A 25887-nucleotide genomic window follows, 5' to 3' on the forward strand; every position below is an offset into this window, starting at 1 on the left:
GTTTCTAAAACACTTCCAGTGCTCCGGCTTATTGCTATTCTTTGCAACACTGTAAGCCTCGCCCTTTAATCTATGACTATCCTTCACCTCTCTGGTAAGCCAGGGATAGATCCTTCTTGGGAAACTTGTGTTTTAGTAGGATGTATTTTTGTTGAACATTTTGAAATGTTTCCTTAAATGTTTCCCACTGCTTATTTATCAATGCAACTTTTAGGCCTGAATTTTACTTTCTGAGGCAGGATGTGCGCCTGGCCCAATCGCGCATAAAATTGCACAAAATGATGTCAGGAGTGCATCCATTGCACATGTGTGCAATGCTGAGATCGGCAGGCGCTCGTGGGAGTTGGAGCCATGTCTGCTAACAATTAAAGGGCCAATTAAGGCCACTAAAAAGTCTGTTGACCGAAATTTTACGTTGCTCTGCAATTTTTCACTCGCTTCACGGGCAAAACGAGTGGGCGGAAATCACATTCTAATCATTTCCTCAACCACGGGCGGGATAAAAAACCCCCGGAGCAGCAGCACTTTCTCTATCATTGCCAGTCCTTTCCTACGTGAGTAGAGTTGTCCCAGAGTGTCTTGGCATCTCGTTTAATTGTCAAGCCTGCTTTTCAGCATCTCAGGTCCTCATCTTCCCTGGAAGGTTCCTCTGAGTATTATAGCATGGTGCCCCTTCATTTTTAAGGCATCTGATCTTCTGCATCACATATAATTGGGATAGTGTATTCCGTTCGTGGAGCTTCCTCTGAAGAGGAAGAGGGGGCAGGAGGAAGTGGAGTCTAGGTGAACATGGGCAGTGTCCCAGGGACCAGGGAGCAGGGATTCACTTGGTGCAGGGCCAGCAGGGAGGCCAAGGTGGGAAGGGCACTCCAAAGACGCATTTAGAGTGTTCAGGCAGCGCTCCAACTACCTCCAGATGTCCGAGGTCCAGTGTCACAGGAGGCTCCACCTCTCCAGGGACACAGTAACAGCAATATATCACATGATAGGTCCGGAAATTGCCTCCAACTGCATGGCCGGACATCCCCTGCTGGTGGCTTTGAAGGTCCCAGAGTCCTTAGCTTCTATGCCTCCAGTTCTTTTCAGGGCTCAATCTGCGCAGTGTTTCTCAACCAGCTACACACAGTTGTGTCAAGCTCGTGACTGATGCTTTCTTTGGACACATCTGCACATTCATCCACTTCTGGGTAGAAAAGGTGAGCCAGGTGGAAAGAGCACGAGGCTTTGCTGTGATGGCTGGGTATACCCACGTCCAGGGTGCAATAGATTGCGCTCCATCGAGGTGCCAGCAGCTGAGCCTGGAGCTTTCATCAACAGAAAGGAGTCCCAATCAATGAATGTTCAGATCGTCTGTGACCACAGGACACAGATTTTCCAAGTTTGTGCCCATTACCCTGGGAGATCACATGATGCTTATGCCTTGCAGCACTCACAGGTACCAAGGTTGTTTGTAGCTCCTGCACAAGGGGATGGCTGCATCCTGGGTGACAAAGGTTATCTCTTGAAGAGGTGGCTGATGATCCCACTCCTTTATCCAAGAACTGAGGCTGAGGAGAAATACAACAGGAGTCATGCCTCCACAAGGGCGATGGTGGAGAGAACCATTGGGCTGCTGAAGATGACCAGTCAGGGGGAGCATCGCAGTATCCTCCGAAGCATGTCTCCCTCATAGTCGTCGCATGCTGCAACCTGCACAACCTGGCTCTGACAAGGGGGGACCCACTGGAGGCTGAGGAAAGCGAGGCAGCTCCATAGGCACAGAGGAGGACTCTAGTGACGGCTCAGAGGACGAGCCTGGGAAGGTGCAGAGTGAGGACGTCAAGGCAGAGGATAGGAAACCTCATGGAGGCAGAGACACCAGCAATCCTTCTGCTAGGCATCCAAGGCATCAATGCCTTGTCAAATCAATGGCATTGTCTCCTTTACTAGCAATCAGTAAATAAGAACCCAACCCAGTACACCAGCACCACGCAATGTCATGCTTTTACAAACCTGTGCTGCATCTGGCACCTCTTCATAACATCCAGCCAACTCAGCCTGTTTAAGTAAAATAAATGTTTATGTTACTTCATATGAACATACAAAGAAAAAACCAAGTGTCCATCCTGAACACAAACATCAAAATAATTAACGCAAGTAATGTCACCCGTGACACGTCCCTGCTGTGCTCAAGGTGCCTTCAGCTTACATTTGTGGATGCTGTGTCTTGGTGCCTCCCAGCCCTCACCACTCCCCCTGCCCTCACTGTCGGCGACATTGGAGGCAGCTTGCTGACCCCTGCTGGCCTGGTGGCCCTGATGACCTTGGTGGTCATCCTCTGGCCGCTGGAGCCTACCTGGGAGGATGCATCCAGCCCCATGTCTGAGCACCCCTCAGTCATCGCTGCATCATCAGATGCAGCAGACACTGACAGAGGGGTGGAGGAGCAGGTGCTCTTGTCCAGAACACCCTGAGAAAAGCCCATAGAGATGATAGGCAGCTTGTCTGCCAGTGTGAGGTACATTTGCACCTCCCCGCTCACCATTGATGGATAGGGACCTAGCAGGGAGACTAGGTGCCTCATCCATCTCTCACACTGGCAGTGACCTCCTGAGGTCACTCAGGGACTGTGTGAGAGCTTGCAGGTCTACGTGCAGCCCCAGGAATCCCTGAGTCTGCTCTTGATGCTGTAGCTCCATGACAATCACCACTCTCTCCATGGAGGGGGCTGTGTGCTCAGTGTTAAGGTCAATGAAGAACTCATGCTCCTCATAGACTCCTCGGGTGACCAGGGCTATCCCTTGAAGAGGTGGCTGATGACCCCACACCTCTCACACCAAGAACTGAATCTGAGGAGAGATACAACAAGAGTCATGCCCAGAGACTATGGCACACAGACCATCATGGAACTCTGCTAGATCTCACCATGCATCCCACTGGGCATCTAGCATCTTCTGCCTGATGGATGACTCCAGAGGCTCATCATCTGCATCAGACTTAACATGATCCTGGTCTTCAGCTGTGCTCCCACTGTCAGCTCCCTGGGACCTCTCTGCCTCTGGCAGCTCCTCCTGTGAGTGTGACATGCCCTCAACACTGTGCATTACCTATAGAGCCAAAGAACTAATGCCCACCGACGTGTGAATATCTGAGCTGGAGCCTTGTCCAGAGGGATGGTGTGATGCTGGTGCATGTGTGATGTCTTCCCCTGAGCTCAATGGTGGGTCCTCGGGGTCACCGGTGGCTCCTGTGAATGGCGTTTCTGTGGGAGGAAGGTAAAAATCCATACATTCAATCATCAAAGTCACTATGCATGCTAGGCAGGCTGAGGAGACAGTGGAGACCTAATACATGGTGCCGTCTGCTTTGGAGTTTTAATGGGCTCTCTGGCTGCAACAGTTCAGTTTCTGATGAGAGGAGCCCATTACGTTTCCAGTACCTACCGCACATGCATCCGTCACCTGAATTCTTACCTACATCTGAGACCCCTGCCTCACCGCGACTGGAGGAGTGAGCTAGTCAAAGGCCTTCCAGCTCCACTGCATCACTTTTGTGCTTCATGAGGATGCACAGATTTGTCACTCCTCCACCTGTTCTGTGGTGCTCTGCAGCATTATGACTGCTCTTCTCCTGACAGGGAAACATAGAAAGTCTCATTATTGCTCTGTCTCCCTGAAGTTCCTTTCCTGGTTCCCCCCCACTACCCTCCAGCCCCCCTGGCTTTAGGTGGGCTGTGTCACAGTGGCACATCTCACCCTGCAATGCACTCAAGCTGCCATCCCAGCTATGGCAGGGAAGGCTTCAGTACCAGTTGGCATACTCACTCTTCGACCCCTGAATGTTCTGAGCAATGGGAACCTGACTAAACTTCTCCGCACAGGTCAATACCACCTCTGCACTTACCGTTGCTGACCGCAGGGTACCTTTTGCAGCACTGAAGCCATGTGTGACGCACCACATCATGCCCACTGACCTGCCAGTGACCTCTGTCCAGGTCTTTTTTAACAGGTAGGGCGGCCTTCTCTTGCCAGCCCTGGGCATTAAGATATGTGGCCTGGCACTGACCTCCTCGACCAGCACTCCTAGGCACTCATCTGAGAAATGGCAGGACAGAGTGCCAATTTTCCCTCCCACCTTCCATGACCACCAGGTGCTGAGGCCATGACTGCACACCAGGTCACTTCTTGGATAGATTCAAAACAGCTCCCTCAGCTTCCCTCACAACTCCTAGCAGCCTTCAGAGAGCTGCCTCTTCTGTTTTTGAACACCCCACTGGGTGCCCATTGGACCTGAAGTGTTCCCACCCCCACGCACAGAAAAATTAGCCAGCAGTCACGTTTCATTCTGGGCTGCCCTTACTTGGCCACCCAGCATAATATCACACTCACAGAGCGAGTTCAGCCATGAGCGGGCTTTACATCTGCATCTGGCCGCACCAACTTTGAGGGTGAAGTTCAGGCCTTAGTCTATTTATCCAATCAACCGGAGCCAGCTCTCCCCTCATATCTATGCAATAGGCTTTGTTTAAGTTTAAGATCCTTGTTTGGGACTGGAGTATGTTGCTTCCAAACTTAATGGAATTCAATTATAATATGATCACTTTTTCCAAGTGTACCTTTTACGATGAGATTACAAATTAACCCACCATCCTCCCGCCTGACTAAATGCCTCCCCACCACCAAACCCAGCATGGGGGAGAGTATTAAATTCTGCCCCATGTCTCTCTATGGTGATGGTATACAAACCACTGATATCTATTTGTGCTACCAATGTGCTATTTGTGCTTCATACATTCAGATAAAGAACATTTAATTTTACTTTTCACAACTATTATTTGCATGGACTTTATTCACTGATGCACTATTACTGTTAAACATTCTTTCCCTTTGTGCCCCACTCTGCTACACCATTCTGTTGTCTCAATTTTTCTGTTTAGATTTCTAAATCTCCCATCGCCTGAACCCTCCCCATCCTCTTTTAGGTTAAAGCCCTATCCACAATCCTTCTTATATGATTTGCCAGGACGCTGATCCCAGCCCAGTTTAAGTAGAACTCTTCCCAATGAAACAGCCCTCTCTTTCCACAGAATTACCTGGAAAAACTCAGCAGGTCTGGCAGCATCGGCGGAGAAGAAAAGAGTTGACGTTTCGGACTCGAAACGTCAACTCTTTTCTTCTCCGCCGATGCTGCCAGACCTGCTGAGTTTTTCCAGGTAATTCTGTTTTTGTTTTGGATTTCCAGCATCCGCAGTTTTTTTGTTTTTATCTCTCTTTCCACAGTACTGATGCCAGTACTCCATAAATCAAAACCCCTTCTTCCCACACCACTCCTTTGAGTCATGTGTTTAATCCTTTAACCTGCTTGATCCTATGCCTATTGGTGCGTGGCTCAGGTAACAATCCTGATGTTATTTCCTTTGAAGTTCTGCAGTTTAATTTGGACCCTTGCTCCTCAAATTCTCTCAGGAGAATATCATTCCTTGTTCTCCCTATGCTGTTGGTTCCTACATGGATCACAACTGGATCTTTACCCTCCTGCTCCAAGTTCATCTCCAACTGTGAGAAAATGTCCTTAATTCTAGCACTAGGCAGAATCACAACGTTAAAAACTCCCCCTTGCGGTTGCAGAGAACACTATCTCTTGACTATACGCGCCCCCATCATTGAAACATTCCTTTTCACTCCTTCCAACTGAATGGCATCCTGCACCATGGTGCCATGGTCAGTTTCTTCATCCACCCTTCAGTCCTTGTTTTCAACCACACAGGTAGCAAGCACCTCAATCTTGTCTGTCGAAGTCAATGGCTGAGGCTGCTCCATCATTACGTATAAGATCCCCATACCTCCCTGACTCACAGTCACACCCTCCTGCCCCTGATGTCCTGCTCTGCTTTACCTATGAGGTGTGACTGCTTCCCAAAACAAGTGCCTAGCTAACTCTCCTCTGCCCTGATTCCCCGCAATGTCTGCACCTTAGACTCCACCTCAGCAACTTTGAACCGAAGTTGCTTAATCTGCACACGCATGCTGCAGATATGGTTGTCCAAGGACTGCAATGCATTCCACAAACTCCCATATATTCCAGGCACAACACACCTCCTCCTCCACAACACACAACACAACATGTCTGTCTAACCTTATTTATTTATTTGATTATAAGCAACACCTTGACTTTAAACTTTTCATCCTTGTTTTCAGATCCTTCCATGGCCTTACTCCTCCCTCCCTCTGTAATCTGCTTCACCCCTCAACCCTCCAAGACATCTGCACCCCTTTAATGTGGTTTTTGTGTATTCCCAATTATAATTTCCCCACAATTGGTGACAGTGCCTAGACCCCAAGCTCTGAAACTCCCGCCCTAACCATTCCACCTCTCTATCTCTCTTTTCTTCGTTAAGACACTCCCTAAGATCTACCTCTTTAACCAAGCTGTAGGTCACCTGAGCTAATATCTCCTTGTGTGCTGGTGTCATGCTTTGTTTTATAATGCTCATGTGAAGCAGCATAATGTTAAAGGTGCTATATAAAGATTTGTTGTTGTTGCTCAATTAGTAACTAGTTAGCTGAAGTAACATGAAGTTGCAGCCTCCTAGCTTTTAGACAAAAGAGGAGCACTGACTGGCTACAGGAGGTAAAATAAAAATAAAAAGTAGCACCTCCTTCCTGATCTGCCATGGATTCTCACTTGCACCGAGTTCCCGACTTAGCTCTCGGTTCAGAAAGCACTTTGTTTCCGGATCAGTCTGCGCCCCCTATTCTTTTACAGCCTGCATTGCAGGTTCATGATCCTTATAAATTATGTCTTGTCTGCTCTGCAACACGTGCTTTTTTTATTTTGGCCTTAAGATAGAGGAAAGAAAGCATTGAAATTGATTTTAATTCTGCATTGAAATTGATTTTAATCCCATAAGTGTAGGGGTAGAGCATATTTAGGCATTTGTCTTTTTTTAAAGTTTGAAACTAGAGGAATGGGTTCTTGAAGCAAAGTCACATGTGGAGCCGAACCGCTCCACACTGGGCCCACCCTGCAGCCATAATGTGCTGCAGGTGGGGTAAACTGAGGCAGAATGGGACTTCTGTTTCTCACGTGGGTGGAAGTCCTACCCTTGAGAGCTGCTGGCCAATTGGTGCTAGTAGCGCCAAGAGCGCACTAGTGGTCACTGCCAGGACTACAAGAGGAGGAGGAAGAAAGCCATTGGGTCTCCTCAAACAAGTCTGAGGTCTTGGGCAGGGAGGATTTGGGCAGTTTAGGGAGGGAAGCAAAGGGGTGGGGGTGGTGGGTTTAAGACAGCAGTGTGGATAGGATGAAAGAGGATGCATTCTATCTTAGGGGAGGCTGCCTCCCAATCTGCAATGAGCAGCCCCTGAAGATAGAATCCCCCCCTTCCTTCCTGCCCTTTGAAGAATTTTTTAAACAACAGCTGCCCACTCCAGCCCGACTGCCTATGCCAACAATTTTATGGCATGGGCAGTATATTATCAGGGTCAATTGGCTTGGTAACAAGATTAATTGACCCTTGTTTATCTATGGTGGGTGTGCTGCTGATTTTTGCACCTGTCCACCCCCAGTATTATCATATTTCAACTCTTTCTTGGACTCGAACGCAAGTTCTGTCGAAGGGTCATGAGGACTCGAAACGTCAACTCTTTTCTTCTCCGCCGATGCTGCCAGACCTGCTGAGTTTTTCCAGGTAATTCTGTTTTTGCCCAGTATTATGGGGTTAAGCTCAGAGGTGAGCGGGAATGTGGTGAGGTGGGCACCCACCCTATCTTACATGACCCCTTGCCAAAAACACGCCTGGCTGGGCCACGTAAAATGCAGTTCTGGTAGGAGCAATATTTGAAATAGTTGTTAATGTCACCTGGTTGATTTGCCAATGATTATAATTGAATATAATTGAAGTAGTTTTCTCTCTCTACTGCACACCAAAGAGAGAAAATGACATATTGTTAATTGATGTGTCTCAATAATAGTTGCCTTTTTATTGTTTTAAATGTTCCACACCATGATAGAAGGTTTGGTCCAATTAACGGCTGTGCATGAATTCAGTGGCTGGGTGGGATGATTTATTAATGGTTCAGCATGCTCATGGAACAAAATTCAAAACTGACCAGTTCACTGAATTTTGTTTTATTCATTCTTGGGATGTGAGTGTCACTCACAAGGCCAACATTTATTGTACCCTTGAGAAGTTGGTGATGAGCCACCTTCTCAAACTGCTGCAGTTCATTGTGGGTACACCCACAGTGCTGTTGCAGAAGGAGTTCCAGGATTTCGATTCAGTGACAGTAAAGGAGCAGTGATGTAGTTCTAAATCAGGTTGCTGTGTGACTTGGAGGGGCATTTGCAGGTGGTGGGGTTCCCATGTGTCGGCTACCCTTGTTTCTCGGTGACAGGTTGGTTTAGAAGGTACTGTCAAAGGTGGGTTGCTGCCGTGCATCTTGTATATGGTGCACACTGCTGCCACTGTGCGCCGGTAATGGAGGGAGTGAATGTTTTTTAAGGTGGTGGTGGGGTGCCGATCAAGTAGACTGGTTTGCCTCGGGATGATGCTGAGTTTCTTGAGCATTCTTGAAGCAGCCCTAATCGAGACAAGTGGAGAATATTCCATCACACCCCTGACTTCAGTATTGTAGATGGTGGGCAGGTTTTGGGAGGTGATTTGGCACAGAATTCTCAACCCTTGACCTGCATTTGTAAGCACAGTATTTATATGACTGGTCCAGTTGAGCTTTATATCAATAGTAACCCCCAGAATGTAGATGGTGGGGAATTCAGTGATGTCACTGCCATTGAATGTCAAAGGGAGATGATTGTTGGAGAAGGTGATTGCCCAGCATTTGTGTGGCATGAATGTTATTTGCCACTTATCAGCTACATGTGGACACAGACTGCTTCAGTATCTGAGGAGGTGCGAATTATACTGAACACTGTGCAATCATCAGTGAACATCCCCATTTCTGATCTTATAATGGAGTTAAGGTGATTGATGAAACAGCTGAAATGGTTGGGCCCAGAACACTTCCTTGATGCACTCCTGCAGTGATGTTATAGGGCTGAAATGATTGGCATCCAGCAACCACAACAGTCTTTCTTTGTGCTATGCATAACTCCAAAGAGTGGAGAGTTTCAGAGGGCTATTAGAAGACAACTACATTGCTGAGGGTCTGGAGTCACATGTAGGCCAGACCAGGTAAGCAGAGCAAATTTCCAGGACATCAATGAATCAGATGGGCTTTTATGATAATCTGGAAGTTTCATGATCATTATTAAAGGGACTAGCATTTTATGCAATAATCCAAAGACGGCATTGTTCTGGAAAATAGTTTTGCCAAGTTATTAAAAGGAAGTACAGTGATGTAATTGCATGTGAAAAACAGTTTCTAAAAGATTGTCTTTTGGTGGATAAAACCATCTCTTGCAGTGTAAGCTTCCCATGCCAGTGAATTTGGTACTATTTGTAGTTCAGTTTATCTTCTGAAGACAGTTCCAGGCTTTCTCCATTGCCTTAAATGTTGACACATCACTAAATATTGACTTGGTAATTGTGCTTTCAAGAAGAATCATTATTACTTTTGGGAAAGAAGATGTTCAGAATTATGTATGATTTTACAGAGAATTAGATAAAATATACAGCACAGAAACAAACTATTCAGCCCAACCAATCAATGCCGGCATTTATGCTTCAGTTAAGCTTCCTCTTCCCTTATTTAATTTTCAGCATAACCCTCTATTTCCTTCTCCCTTACATGTTTAAAGATTTCCATTTAAAGCATTTATAGCATTCTCAACTACACCTTGCAGTACATGAGTTTCACATTCTCACCATCTCTGATACATAACTTTCTTCCGAATTTCCTACAGGATTTCTTGATGACTATCTTATATTAATAGCATCTAGTTTTGCTTTTTGCCATCAGTGAAACTCTTTCTATACCCACTCAATCAAAACGTTTCATAATTTTAAATATTTCTGTTAGGTCATCCATCATCCTTTACTTTTCAAGAGAAAAGTGACTCAGCCTGTTAATCCCTACCTGACAGGAATAACCTTGGATTTTTGGTGCCATCCTTATGAATCCATTTTGCACCCTGTCTACTGCTTCTTCATAATTTTATGAGAATCAGAACTATATAGGGTATTCAAAGCTCCAATTCTCTACTTTTCAATTCTGTCCCTCTTGGAAATAATCCCTATGTGTGGTTTACTTCTTTTATATTGTTGTTAACCTATGTTGCTATTTTTTTTCTTAACAAAATGTCATACCTCCCACTTATCTTTGTTGAAATGAAGTTACCAATTTTATACAAAAACAGAATTACCTGGAAAAACTCAGCAGGTCTGGCAGCATCGGCGGAGAAGAAAAGAGTTGACGTTTCGAGTCCTCATGACCCTTCGACAGAACTTGAGTTCGAGTCCAAGCAAGAGTTGAAATATAAGCTGGTTTAAGGTGTGTGTGGGGGGGGGGGGGGCGGAGAGAGATAGAGAGACAGAGAGGTGGAGGGGGTTGGTGTGGTTGTAGGGACAAACAAGCAGTGATAGAAGCAGATCATCAAAAGATGTCAACAACAATAGAACAAAAGAACACATAGGTGTTAAAGTTAAAGTTGGTGATATTATCTAAACGAATGTGCTAATTAAGAATGGATGGTAGGGCACTCAAGGTATAGCTCTAGTGGGGATGGGGAGAGCATAAAAGATTTTAAGATATTTAAAAATAATGGAAATAGGTGGGAAAAGAAAAATCTATATAATTTATTGGAAAAAAAAGAAGGGGGAAACAGAAAGGGGGTGGGGATGGGGGAGAGAGCTCATGACCTAAAGTTGTTGAATTCAATATTCAGTCCGGAAGGCACTTTATATTGAACTGAATATTGAATTCAACAACTTTAGGTCGTGAGCTCCCTCCCCCATCCCCACCCCCTTTCTGTTTCCCCCTTCCTTTTTTTTCCAATAAATTATATAGATTTTTCTTTTCCCACCTATTTCCATTATTTTTAAATATCTTAAAATCTTTTATGCTCTCCCCACCCCCACTAGAGCTATACCTTGAGTGCCTTACCATCCATTCTTAATTAGCACATTTGTTTAGATAATATCACCAACTTTAACACCTATGTGTTCTTTTGTTCTATTGTTGTTGACATCTTCTGATGATCTGCTTCTCTCACTGCTTGTTTGTCCCTACAACCACACCCCCCCTCCACTTCTCTCTCTCTATCTCTCTCCGCCCCGCCACACACCTTAAACCAGCTTATATTTCAACTCTTTCTTGTACTCGAACTCAAGTTCTGTCGAAGGGTCATGAGGACTCGAAACGTCAACTCTTTTCTTCTCCGCCGATGCTGCCAGACCTGCTGAGTTTTTTCAGGTAATTCTGTTTTTGTTTTGAATTTCCAGCATCCGCAGTTTTTTTGTTTTTATCAATTTTATGCCTATTCTGCAAGTTTATTTTGTTTTATAATTTATTCCAGTGCTCCTCAGTATTGACTATACCCCCTAATTTGGTATCATCTCCAAATTTAGAAATTGTGTTTTGATTCAAAGTCTAAATCATTAATATAAATTGTGAACAGTGGGAATAGCATTGATTTTTGTGTAACCCCGCTTTCATCCTTCTGTCAGTCTGACTAGCTAGTCTTTATTCCTACTCTCTAATTTCTGTCTTGAAGCCAGCTCACAATCCATTCTGCTACTTGTTTGTGAGTCCGCATCCTCTGACTTTATTTATTAGTCTATTAAGTGACGCATTATCAAAAGCCGTTTGAAAATCTATGTACATTACATCTGCCATATTACCCTTGTCTACATTCTGTGTTATCTCTTCAAATAATTTAATGAGGTTGGTCAAGCAAGACTTACACCTTTGCAGTCTATGCTAAATATTCATTATTATATTTTTGGTTTTTGGATGTTTTTTTATTTCCTCCTTTAATCAGGATTCCATAATTTTTCCTATCCCCAGTGTCAAGGTCTATAGTTTGCTGGACATGTTCTGTCTCACCAGTTTGCTAGCATTATATCTTTTTCTAATTAATTATTAAATAAGTGATTGATAACTGGAATGAGTGTCTTATGAGGATAGGGTGGACAGGTTGGGCTTGTTTCCATCGGAGTGTAGAAGAATGAGGGGTGATTTGATTGAAGTATATAAGATCCTGTATGGTCTTGACAAGGTGGACGTGGAAAGGATGTTTCCTCTTGTGGGTGAGTCCAGAACTAAGGGGCACTGTTTTAAAATTAGGTGTTGCCCTTATAGGGCAGAGATGAGAAGAATTTTTCTTCCTGAGGGTTGTGCAACTTTGGAACTCTGCCTCAGAAAATGGTGGAGGCGGGGTCATTAAACATTTTTAAGGCAGAGGTAGATAGATTCTTGTTAGGCAAGGGAGTCAAAGGTTATCAGGTTTAGATGGGAACGTGGAAATCGAAACACAAGAAGATCAGCCATGAACTTATTGAATGGCAGAGCAGGCTCAAGGGGCTGAATGGTTTACTCCTGTTCCTGCTCCTGTTCCATAATTCATATGTTCGTATGTTCATAATAGCGTCTACTACCTCTTCCTTAGATTTTTCTAAAATGTGTGGATATAATCCATCCAGATCAAGGATTTTACCCACTTGAGTTTGATTAATTTATTTAACATTCCTCCTTTTTTATTTTAATTGCTGTTATATCATTTCTAACCTCATCTTCTGATTTCATGTTCATTTGACCCATCTTCCTGGTAAATACAAAAGCAAAATAATTATTTAATATTTTTGTCATCTCACCATTGCCACTTCTAATTTTATCCTGCCTATCCCTTTGTGTCTCTACTCCCAGCCCATGTTTCCTTTTTTATTTATTTGTCTGTAGAATATTTTACCATTTTATTTAATTATGTTCTTTGTTAATTTAATTTCACAGTTCTTCTTTGCTATTCTAATTGTTTCTTATTTCTCTCCTTTTCTCTTGTGATGTTCTCTGCTGCTGTTTATGTACTTAGTGCTTGCCTCTTACTCTCCATTTTTCATTTACTTTTTTAATTTAATTCATGGGATGTGGGCTTCGCTGGCTGGGCCAGCATTTATTGCCCATCCCTAATTGCCCTTGAGAAGGTGCTGTTGAGCTTCCTTCTTAAACCGCTGCAGTCCATTTGGTTTAGGTACACCCAGAGTGCTGTTAGGTAGTTCCAGGATTTTGACCCACCAACAGTGAAGGAATAGCGATATATTTCCAAGTCAGGATGGTGTTTGGCTTGGAAGGGAACTTGGAGGTGGTGGTGTTCCCTTCTGTCTGCTGCCTTTGTCCTTCTAGATGGTAGCGGTTGTGGGTTTGGAAGGTGCTGTCTAAAGAGCCTTCATAGTTCCTGCAGTGCATCTTGTAGATGTACACACTAGTACACACTTCTGCTACTGTGCGTCAGTGGTGGAGGGAGTGAATGTTTGTGGATGGGGTGCCAATCAAGCAGGCTGCTTTGTTTTGGACGGTATCAAGCTTCTTGTGTTGCTGGAGCTGCACTCATCCAGGCAAGTGGAGAGTATTCCATCACACTCCTGACTTGTGCCTTGTAGATAGTGGACAGGCTTTGGAGAAGCAGGAGATGAGTTACTTGTTGCACAATTCCTAGCCTTTGACCTGCTTTTGTAGCCACAGTATTTATATGGCTAGTCCAGTTCAGTTTGTGGTCAATGGTAACCTCCAGGATGTTGATTGTAGGGGATTCAGCAATGCTGATACCATTGAATGTCAAGGGGCGACGGTTAGATTCTCTCTTGTTGGAGATTGTCATTCATCCATGGTAGCTCTATAAGCTGTAGTTTCTTCTCTTGTTTTAGTGGAATATATTTTTCCTGGACCCTGTTTCTCATTGCTGTTCTACATTACTGATTACCAATTTTATTGCCCATTATATATCTCCAAGTTCTAATCTTGGTGTCTCAAAATCACCATTTTTCTGATCTGTAAACTATGTTTTTTCCAAGCTAGTGTCCTCAATTATTATCTTAATGTGTATTTATTATGTTATACTGAATGCCTAGATATTCCCCTACTTTCATTTCTCTTATCTGTTCTGGCTCATTTCCCATCATGAGTTCCTGTAGTGAATCTTCCACTGGCGGCCTTCTGACACAATGGGCTAGAAAAGGTTTTTGTGCACATTGTAGGAGCTCCATTCCTTGATTCCCTTTACCAACCTCTTCTGGCCAGTTCATTTTGTGTTAGTAGAAATTCCTCATGAGTATTATTCTATGTTTTACTAATTGCCGTAATTTGTTGGCATATTTTTTTCTTTCATCTTCCTTCCAATATTAAGTGGTCTGTAGATTACCCCATTAGGAAGTTAAACCCCTTTGGAAACTCATAAGACCTTCAGTGGTACATATTTTCATCATATTAATATTAAACATTAAGAGCATGATGACTTTGTGATACACTTAAGTTTTCTGGTATAAATCGTGTGATTGCAGTGCAAAAAATATTAATGTGCCAAAAAAGCTTCAGAATGTTCATGCAAATTTTCAGGAATAGCTGTCCCAATTTAAGAAACTCATTATTTAAAGGAGGAGAAAAAAAACCTCAAAAAAGCATTCAACCTTAAGTAATACACACATTAGTGTTAGACAATTAACAAATCAGAAACTTCTTAAAAAGTTTTTTAAAAATTACAACAGACTTTTGATATTTGCAATCAATCTTCAAAACAGCAGGAAGGAGAACAATGGCTTTCTTTATTTAAAGTCTTTAAAGTGTGGGTCTCAGTGATAGCAAACTGAAAATCCTAACAGCATGTGTTATTTATTTTTCAATGTTTTGTAAGCTGTCGCCAAGTATGTGATGACAGAGTAGGCCCCACACCAATCATCATGTAGGAAGTTTCAGCAGATACCTGCTAAAAATGTTATGATACAGAGAATGGTTAAATAAATTCTGGGTTATAAGTATTTCATTAGGTTGCTGGTTCTCTTGTGTCATTATCCTTTACTGGTTGGTTGTTCTGAGATTTGTGTTCATTATATCGGACTAGTTTATTACTGACAAAATGAAGTACATAAAAACAATTGGTCATGGTTGAGATTTAAATTCCTTTTGTTTTACATTTACAATTACAATTACATTGGCTTTTTTTAATTAAATTAGGAGTACATGATCATCAGCATGAAAAAATTATCACAGTATCAGAGGATGGATTTGTGCAGAGTCCACGATTTCCTCAGAGTTACCCTCGGAATGTGGTGCTGGTGTGGAGATTAATAGCAGCTGATGAGAATATGCAAATACAGCTGACCTTCGATGAAAGATTCGGACTTGAGGAACCAGAGAATGGACTGTGCAAGTGAGTGCATCCTTTTCAGATAAGGGTAGAACAAACTGTTAGTAAAGAAAATTATTGCTATTAAGATAGGAGGTGAACTAAGAACAGCAACTTCATTTAATATACATTCAAATACAGTCAAGTAAATGATCCCGGAGAGATTCTGGACAGTTTCTAAAAATAGTCATATTATTGGCAATGCTGATTCAGCGAAGTCTGTTTAAGGGAATCACTGATTAACAGGATCAAAACCAAAAGCCGAATCTATGTCAGTATGCTTTCTTTTTGGTAACGTAAGTAATAATGACTGTCTTTTAAAACATCACAATGAGATACTTAAAGAGTTTAAAAGCTTCCCTGATTGCACTTTTTGAAATTAGATGCCTAACATGCATAAATAATAGTTTGATAGCTTAAACATCTAATTTTCAAATATAAAAGAAGTTCCATGCTTTGCACTATGCTTTGTTTACACTGATTTCTGTTTGTTCTTAACTGTATTTACATTCTGTGTATTTTAAGGAAATTCTCAGGAAATTTTGCCATACCAATGGCTTATGCCATTGAGGAAATTGAGGTCCATAAAATCATAGAATTGTAGAGCCACGCCATACAGAAGGAGACCCTTTGACCAAGTGAGCCTGTGCCAGATTTTTGACAGAACTATTCAATTAGTCCCATTCGCCTGTCCTTTCCCTATAGTCATGCAAGTATTTCCCCTTCAAATATTTATTCAATTCCATTTTAAAAATTACTATTGAATTTGCTTCCACCAGCCTTTCAGGCAGTGGTTTCCAGATCATATTAGCTTGCTCTGTAAAAACAAAATGACTCCTCATCTTGTCTCTTGTTCTTTTACCAATTACCTTCAATCTGCATCTTCTAATTATTGACCCTTCTGTCACTCAAAACAATTTCTCATTCTATCTCATTCATTCTATCAAAACCCTTCTTAACTTTAAACTCCCCATAAATTCTCTCCTAGTGCTCTAGGGTAGTGCTATCCCAGTGGCAACAGCATGCATGGTGGCAGGCTGCTGAATTTCAATGGAGAAGATTGCAGTTGCCTTGGAGGTCAACCTCAGTCAGCATAGAAGGTTTGGCTTTAGACCGCACCATCTTGGTTTGGACAAGAGCAGTCAGCAATAGCGAGGGCACTGGTGGAGAGGCAGGGATGGAAGACAAATGCTGTATTCCTGAGAGAGGACGACTGTTCCATGCTTCTTGGAGCCACACCACTCTCCTGATATGGTGCCTCAGGAAACCTAGCAATCTTTTGGAGGACAGAATACTGGACTGCTGTGACACCCTCCAAGCTTTTATGAACATTGGTATCTGCAGCCATGATGACAACAGATTGAGGTTGTATCACATCAAGCTGACCTAGTGGGACTTCAGTGTGAGCTTCCACTGCAGCACTTTTGTGGTAAATGGGGAAGATTTTTAATGGAAGCTCATTGTTCTGCAATGGAGCCTGAGACACGGGCCATCAGACACTGCATAAACGCAAAATATTGCAGATGCTAGAAATCTAAAATAATGACAGAAAATACTGGAAATACTCAGCAAGCCTGTCAGTGAGAAACAGAGTTAACAGGCAGGATTTTCTGGCCCCACCCCTGGGGGGTTTCATGGTGGGTGGGAGCAGAAAATATCTTGAGATCGGAAATATCAGTTTACTGCGGTTGTAAAAGCAATCCGGGGCCATCCGCTCCAGCCGTCAATGGCGGGCCACGTTTCCCACTGCGACATGCTGGGAATATAATTTTAATACATTTGCATCTCATTATAAGGGCTGCTTACCGAAATCAACCTCCCACGCTGCATCAAGAGTTGGCGCCAATTAGACCAATGTGTTTCACAACCGGATATAAGTGACATGCACCTGGTGACCTGCATTTCAATCATGACTTTGAGGTTCATTTGCCTACCTTGCATCACGCAACCCTCACAGCTACTCAGAATCAGTGCCAGATTTTGCTTTCAGGGCGTTGTCTCCACCTACCTGACTAGTAGTAAGGCGGAGGTGGCTTTTAATGTGCTGCAGGGCAAGGGCTTCACTGGGGAAGGGGGGAAACTGGCTTGAGGCAAGGGAAGGGGCTGCATGGCAAGGCTTCCACTGGGGAGTAAGAGTGGGGAAGGTTACACTCAGACACATGATTGGAGAGAATGGGAGCGGTGAGGAAAAATCCTCAGTGCCAGGATGCGGAGAGAGTTGGTTACAGAATGACATAAGCGACTGTGGTCCAGAATGGAGGATCACTGCGTGAAGAACTGCTTCAATGTTGAGACTGTCCTTGTCCCAGTCCAGGCAGGGAGAGGGCATGTCTGTCCAGTCTCTGTCATGCCCAGGATGTTGTGCACAGGGCATGGTCATAACATCACACCCATTGGTCTAGGGGGGTTTTCTGGCATCATACTGGGCAGATGGCACACTCAGTCAGGGGAGGCATCTGCAGCCTAACGATGGAGAGGAGGTATTGTGGGGGCATTCGAGGGTGTCGGGTGGGGGGGTGGTATATGTCAGACTGTGCAAGTGTCCTCAAGATTGGGAGAGGTGAGGTTCTCATGGCACATCTACCTCACCATATTCCGGAGGTAACAAGGGGACATCCACCACAATCACGATGGGATCAAGGAATACAGGGGGCAGATTGAGAGGTTCTGGGAGGGGGAGAAGGGAGGGAAACCTGAACATTAAGCTCCTGCAGGATGATGGGAGGGATTTCTACCCCCTCACAAGCAGGGTCTAAGCTGGTCTGGCAGTGAGAGCTCAGCACCACCATCTTCCAACTTGCAGCGATGGCGCAGTACAAAATTAAAATGAGGAGACACTCTGCTGGTGAGGGCTCTGCAGGCGGATAGCACGGCAGGTGCATGAATTGTAGGGGGGGGGATGATTAAAGGGGCATCCAGTTGAACTGTGTATTTCCAAATGAGGAGAGATGCACAGCGGAGACATGTTAGGAGCTTTTCAATGAAAATGCAGGGAATCAGCAAAATTAAGCTATGATGTGCTTTCATGCGAGACCAATCCCGCAAAGTGGCACCAATTGACCTCCTTGTATTAACCATTAGTTGACAGTGTGGAAATTGCCCAGTGCAGTAACACACTCTAGGAGCAGAATTTTGAGTTTGGCATGTGGGCACGGTTGGCGGGCTACAGAATGTCTGGGAAATGGGCCACCGCCTGCGATCAGCCCCCAGCTGTGATTTCATGCTGGCTGGCCAATTAACAGCCAGCCAGTGTGAAAGGCGCGCTGAAATGTGCAGCGCTGCCGGGGTAGGGGCGGGAGGAGGGCGAGCACTGAAGTCAGCACGGGTGTGGGGGAGCACTCACAGAAAGCTCCCTGAAGGCAAAAAGCTGCCTCAGGGAGTTGAAGAACCCGAAAGCAATAAATAAAGATCGTAAAATGCCAAAAAAAATGCCCATGCATCAGAATGAGTCAGCTAAACATATGGATGCTGAAAATTCTGTCCAAATATTTTTATCTTTTCAAACATTTTCCTGCAAAACTCATCCCGCCCTTGGATGAGGTTCCCTCAAAAAGGCAAAGTCTGCCTGGCCAATTCACCCATCTGCCAACTGTAATGTTGGATGGGCAATGAAAAATGCCTGTAAGTGCAAGGCTAATAGCCTATTAGCCTCTTAATTGTCAGCAGGCGTGCTGCCAATTCTCACCCGTGCCAGTTAACTGAAATATCGCGCAAGTGCGCAATGACGTTGGGATGCTTGCCCAATGTCATCATGCGCTATTTCATGCTTGAATGTATCGGGCGCGCGCCCACACGCCGAGCAAAAAATTCAGCCCCAGAGCAATTGGGTGACTGAACAAGCTTCAGATGCATGTTACAATCATTGCAGTGGCAACTGGCAGCTTAAGGGAAGACAATGTTCAGCCACCCCCCCCCGCCCGCCACCCGCCAAATAATCTTGGTTCCTGACTAAACATTTTCCCTCTTGTGTATTCCATCAAGTGTGGTATTAGAGTGCAGCGAATGAGGATCCAAGCGCAGGATTGAAAGCAGCGCATCCAAGCATCTGGCCAAAGCAATCACATTGCAGTTGGTCATGTAAAAGGTTGGGGGAGGGGAGGGGGGAGGGCACACATTAAAATGAACCCTGCACTGGCCTGATTATTGGGGCGATTAGTTTCTGACACTGGAGCCCACATTCACTGATTCACTGACAGAAATAAGACCCTTGCAGGCTGATGCTGACTCTTGTCTGTTTCTCATTGATGCTGCAGGAAGGAGACCATCAGGAAGACTGAGCCTGGATTTATTGCTGCTGCATAATCACATACTGGCAGGAGAGAAGGAAAAGATTGTGACAGAGGCACCAGGCTTGCCAAATGGAGGAGGGGCAGCAGGGCCCCCTCTGGACCCAGATGATGAGACTCACAGAGACATCATGCATAGGTGCCTCGCAAGGCTGAGGACGTTCAGAACTCACATGTCTTATCTGCAGTTGAGAGAGAGACAGTGTAATTGATGCTTCGCATGTTCAAGAACCTGGTGACTCAAATTTGCCACATTCTCCAGGAATTGATGCCACGGGGACTGGGAGGGCATCCATTGCCACTGGCTGTGAAAGTAATCACCACACTGAACTTCTATGCAAGTGGCTCCTTCCAGGGCTCTAGTGGGGACCTCTGTAGAATCTCTCAAGCATCCATTCACAAATGTATTCATGAGGTGATAGACGCTCTTTTTGCCAAGGCCCACAGGACACCAGAGCACTAGGCTTTGTTGAGATTGTCAGATTCCCACAGATGCAGGGTGCCATCAACTGCACTCATGTAGCTATAAAAGCTTCTGGCAACAGGCACTCCAACACAAACAGGAAAGACTACCACTCGCTCTATGTACAGCTAGTCTGTGACCACAAGAAACAAATCATGCAGGTTTGCTCCAGATACCAGGACGAATCGAAAACATATACATCTTGAGTAGATTGCAGATCCCGGACAACTTTGGGGACCACACAGGAACCAGGGTTGGCTCCTTGCTGACAAGGGTACCCACTAAAGGATGTGCCTGATGACAGACATGCAGCTGGCACAAAATCCTGCCGAGGGAAGGTACAACGGTGCTCATGCCACTACCCAAACATTGATGGAACAGACTATAAGCATCTTAAAGGTGCAATTCCGATGCCTGGACAGATCTGGCAGAGCAATCCAGTGCGGTCCCCAGAGCATCTTACGCATCATCGTGGCTTGCTGCACACTGCTTGGCCTAGTGCTGCAAAGGGGAGAGGACTTACCAGATGGAGGAGCTGAGGGGTCATTGGAGGGGATGAGGGCATTTGAGTTTGAGGAAGCTGAGGCTGCGGGGGAAGAGACCATATCACAGACAAGACGAGGCAGGCATGTGCGCGAGGCCCTGATAGCCACCAGATTCCACAAGAAGGATGACGAGTTGTAGTAAATACCCTCTTAGACAAGTGCCATCCATCATGGACCAACATGAACACCAGTGTTGCTATTCCTCTCATTTCAACCATCCACTTCAATATGAGAGTGAATAGTTACACATCAGGCTCACATTGTCTAGATCCTTTGAACAATGATGAGGCCTCAAGAACATGTGTCCTTGCTGCGATGAGGTGCTAACTAGAGGAGGGAATCCCAGCAACCGTCATCAGAAGGTGCCGCCTCTTCAAGTCTACCTCCAGCATCCCAATTGCAACAGCAGCCTACAAGAGCCAGGAGCTGTTCCACTATCTTCAGTGAGCTTGTAGCTGTATACCTTCAATCTGACAAAGCTCCTCAAGGAGATCCATCTCCAGCAACTGGATAACACATTCTGTGTAACCTCGATGGTGAATCTGATAGGGTGACACTTGGGCAAAGGCAGCTGAGGATGTTCCACAAGTGTGCATCTAATCAGACGGCTTAATCCCCTGTGTCACCTTCTTCTCTATCACATCACCATCCGGCATTCTCAGTTAGGAATACTGACCTGATTTTATCCTCACTTTACTCTGCATGTGGACTACCTGAAGTTGATGACATTCAACCACTTGCATGCCAGACATTAAAATGCCTCCTCTTTAAGACACACACTGTGCCCTCATGGCCAGCCTCTTGCAAACTCCAAAATGCTCAGACACCATGATGCCCTCAAAGTGACAAGTCATTGTTAATAAAGAGCACACTTCAGCTTCAGTACATCCTCGCTCCTATCCCATTGCTCCTGTCAACATTGTTTAAATCAATGATATACGCTTCCAGAGCATGCTCAAAGACTGTGTTGACCACCAAAAATCACCATTTGCAACTAGCACCACACGTCTTGGCAATTGATGGGATGCATAGCGTTGCATCCCAACATTGTGATGAGAGCCTTGTGGCAGCAATTACAGTTTGAAAAATGATCAAGGTTGTAGGTTCGAGCACCAGGGCAATAATGTGGCTTAGAGGGGAAGAGCTTCGGAACCTTGAAGTGGCAAGGTACCCCGACTTATTGGTGAGCTTAGCAGATGTACACTCAGAAATTTGGACATATGGTTGGCAGACAGGAGTGCACATGAACTCTGAGAGTGGGGTCATAGCATGAAAACCCTGCCAGATGACAGACAGCACATGGAATTGCACGATATATGACCCTTCTGCATGTGTAAACACATCTCTCCTTGTGCACTACACCTTCACCATTCAAGAATGCAGACGAGATGGGAGACCCCTTTGCCTCAATCTTACACAGCCAAGAATAAGCATCGCTTGACCCTACAAAGCATGTGAATGAATTTCCTTCCACAAGCACACGTAACATTAAGGTCGCAGCATCATGACAATGATTTGGAAAAGGGCCACACACTGTGGTGATATGGAAGCGCACTACCTAGACGAGAAGCCCGTGATAGTGAGATCTGCAATAAGTTGGGGGAGAGCACCATGGTATCTCACCTGCTTGGCAGCAGCGCAGTGCATCATAAAGAGGAGATGTGAAATGGCTGTGATTCTATTTACATTTGTGAACATCATATACATGTTGTGAACACCCGTGCCAGCAATGTGCTCCTAAATCTTTCTAACATTCCTAACCCTACCACCACATCTTGGTGCTTCCCAGACATCCACAGTGGAGGTGGAGGCAGCCTGCTGACTGCTACACCCTGTCTTTGATGACTTTGGCAGGCGTCATCTGGAGGGCCAAGACCTGGAGGACCCCAGCCTGCTTTGAGTGTCCTGCTGGGGGGCAGGTGGACCCTCTTCGGCCTGTGGAGCTGGAGGTGATGGGGTGACAGGAAGAGGAGATTGGGATCAGCTGGACACTCCTGGAGTCACCCTGGTGGATGGCCCCAGGGTGTCCATATGTTGATCCTCCTCCCTATGATGCCTGAAGGCCCCTGGCTGACTCCTTGAGGAGAAGCTGAAGTGAGATTGAGGTGACCCGCACCCCCCTCTCACATGCCCATGTCAGGATGACACCGATGGCTATAATGATTGAGTGCAACTCCTGCAGCAGTGCAGGATCAATGTCCTGGATTAATGTCTTCATGGTGGCCACCATCCTGCCAGTGTTGACCTTGGTGTTTTGGCATGCTAGCGCTATCACATCAGACCGAACGCAGACAGGCCCCTCCATTGCCCTTTGCAATCTGAGGAATGCAGCTGAAATCCCTTCCTGATGTTCCCATGATTGTTGCTGCAGCTCCACCAACTGATTTAGGACCCAGGTCAGAGGCTCGTCATCTGACTCAGGCTCAGCAGAATCCTGGCCTGCAGCAGTCTTCTGAGTACTGGTGACCACGGATATCCCTGCCTCAGTCTGCTGTGGACCAGATTGTGTGCTGTGCTCACCAGATAGTGACCACAAGCCTGCTGTAGAACTAGGTCCCACCAAGGTGTGTGACTTTGCACTGGTGGAGGGTGTGGGTGAGCGCTGTGATGGGCCTTCTGCTGTGGTGTCCTCAGGATCCTCATCCAAGGTGCCTGAGCTAAGGGCCTGACTGGTTGAGGCCTTGGGCGCTTGGCTGAGGGAAGAAAGTAGAGATAATTAGTGCATGGCAGGTGACTCTGAAACAGACAATGCACTCACAGTATGGGTGTCTGAGGGACGAGCTGGTGCAGGATCCTCACGGGATTGTTTGCTGCTGACCTCACTATCACTGCAGGCACAGTTCAAGTCCTCTCCAGTCAGCTCAATGGCTTGGTTTTCAAACTGAGAGAGGAGGTAGAGTTCCAGCACTCCAGCCCCTGCGATTGTGTGTGATCTTGTCCTACATAAAGACGGATGGAGTGAGTGTGAGCAAGAAGCATGCCAGGCAGATGATAAGGATGCCTGGCATGTGTTGGTGGTGAGGGGAGCCATGGATGAAATGAGACCCGATGGAGATTGATGGTGTGTGAGAGAGTGAGTGATGATGTCCCTTGAGCTCTCAGTGAGCGAGATTCCAGTGAATATGTGATGGGCTTGTGAGTTGAAAGTGATGAAATGGTTGATTTACCCTGGCAGCATGGATGAGATCATCCATCCTGTTTCTTCACTTAATGCCTGACTTCTTCTGCGCAGTATTGGCACTGACCACCACTGCCACTGCCTCCCAAGCTGGAGTGTGACCTTGCTGGACCTCCCGCAGCGAGAACGGAGGTAGAGGACATTGCAGCGGGCTTCCACTGCATCCAAAAGGTGTTCCAGTGAGACATCACTGAATTTGGGTGCTGCCGTCTACCTGGCTTTCGGGGCCATGTCTTCAATGGAGCAGTACTGGGCTGCAGACATTGAGAGCGTTGTGCGTGGCTGCACTTTAAATATGGTGCAAAGAGTGAGCAAACAGTGAACTCATGGTGGGACGGGTGAATCAGAGGCTGCCCCACCAGCGATCCGACGCGTTTCCCATGTGTGCATATTTAATTAGATGGGAAGCAGACGATACGGCACAAAAACCACTGATTTCCATACACGCTCTGAGGGTAAAGCCTCACCCAGCGTTTCAGGTTGATGACCGAATTTTGATGAAAGGTCAGTGACCTGAAACATTAACTCTGTTTCTCTCTCCACAGACACCGCGTAAGGATTGGATCCACAAGTGTGCAAATGGAGTTGGCCACTACTCCCAGCTGGAAAATTTAAGGCGCAACACCTAGTGCCCAGCTGGTGCAGGGCTCCTCCAAGCTCAATGACATTGAATGCAGGCCCACTGGCAGGCTTCTCAATACACCAGGCATTTTGTTGTGTATGGCCAGGAGCAATCTTCTGTAGCCTGAAGTCCTCATCTGAGTCCTCATGTGGGGCCTGGTTTTCTAGTGGGTAGGTACCTGCACTTTCCTTTCACTCTGCTCTGGCTGCTGGGCACTTGTCTCCCGTGTCTCATCTTGTGTAGGTCCTGTCTTTAATCTATCCTCTAAGATAACTGGAATGTCTGTGTCTGAACGGGTGTCTGTGAGTGTGAAATCAAGTGAGAATGTGTTTTCATCACCACTTCTTAGTATTCCTCCACTGTCTGATCTGCTTGCACGTATTGGGAATCTGAAAGGAAAAAGCACAGAGGTAGGGTTGCGGTGTGGAGAGGGGAAAGTAAGAGCTGCATGCTTACTTCATCTGCAAGTAATAAGTCAGTAGAGATTGTGGGATGAGGAGAAACTAGGATTTAAGAAGGAAGATTTCTTATGAGGACACTGTCCTCTTATGCAGGATACAGTCCTGCACCGGCCACAGCCTCAGCAATTGCAGTTCCAATAATAGCCAGTGCTATCCCCGTCATGGGGGTTAGGATATTCATCAGCACTTCTCCGCTTCCGGTTAGTTCTTGCTGCACCTTTTTGTATTCCACCTTCTTGTATAAGAGAGAGGGAAGTGTTTCAGTAGGCGGAATTTAATGCTCCCTCCCTCTCTCATGGGAGGGAGCTAGGTGGTGGGTGATGGGCGTTGGTGGTTGCTGTTTAATCATGCAGGAAGGCGTGGGTGGAGAGCCTGTTGCCTTCCTGACTCCTCTGATTGAGACAGGGACAGAGAAGTTCAAGGCCAGCCTTCCTGCCCCTAGGCTAATTGAGGCCTTTAAGTGGCCAATTAATAGTATGTCCTGGTGACCTGCCTCAGTTCTGGGATTGCCTCTTTCCTGTTTGGGCACACTGTGGTCCATGGAAGGTTCTGTGACTGGCAAGGATTGCCCCTACAGGAATACCTCATACCCTCCACACTGAACCCCAAACCCTGCCCCCCACCCCCCACCCCCCCCCCCACCCCACCCCACTGGGGCTGCTCCTTGACCTCAACCTACTGCAGTCCCAGCAGTAACTACTGCTCCTGGTGTCGCTGTTGGTGCCAAAATGCTGCCACCCCTCTGATTGGCTGGAAGCTTTTGGTGGCTGGAGCCTTGTCCTGAAGGCTGATGGCAGGCAGGTAAGTACCTGATTGGGAGTTAATCCTATCAGGCCAGGAAATGGCCACAGCAGGGTGCAACCAGCTGTCTAGCCAGTGGATGAGGCCACTGTCACAGCCATTAATTCCAGCCCAGTGAGTGCAGAGAAATATGTTTTCGTGATGTGGCTGTCATGGTTAAGTAGCTGGCAGTGTGTGCAAGCTGTGAACTGTGGGTTTGAGGTTTGCAGCAGTGTTAAGTGTGCGGGGGTGAAATGGCACATCTGTATGTTAGGTTTA

At 45.8% G+C, this 25887-nt stretch overlaps 1 protein-coding gene across 1 annotated transcript in view; it reads left to right on the forward strand.

Annotated features, from left to right (window-relative positions):
- Positions 1–25887, forward strand: part of pdgfc (platelet derived growth factor c) — a 443053-nt gene that overhangs the window by 111054 nt on the left and 306112 nt on the right. The window contains exon 2 of the mRNA XM_041187762.1: positions 15102–15297. Coding sequence (XP_041043696.1) covers positions 15102–15297 — 196 coding nt within the window. The remainder of the gene's footprint in view (positions 1–15101; positions 15298–25887) is intronic.

Source organism: Carcharodon carcharias, chromosome 1, assembly GCF_017639515.1.
Source record: "Carcharodon carcharias isolate sCarCar2 chromosome 1, sCarCar2.pri, whole genome shotgun sequence".
Classification (NCBI taxonomy): domain Eukaryota; kingdom Metazoa; phylum Chordata; class Chondrichthyes; order Lamniformes; family Lamnidae; genus Carcharodon; species Carcharodon carcharias.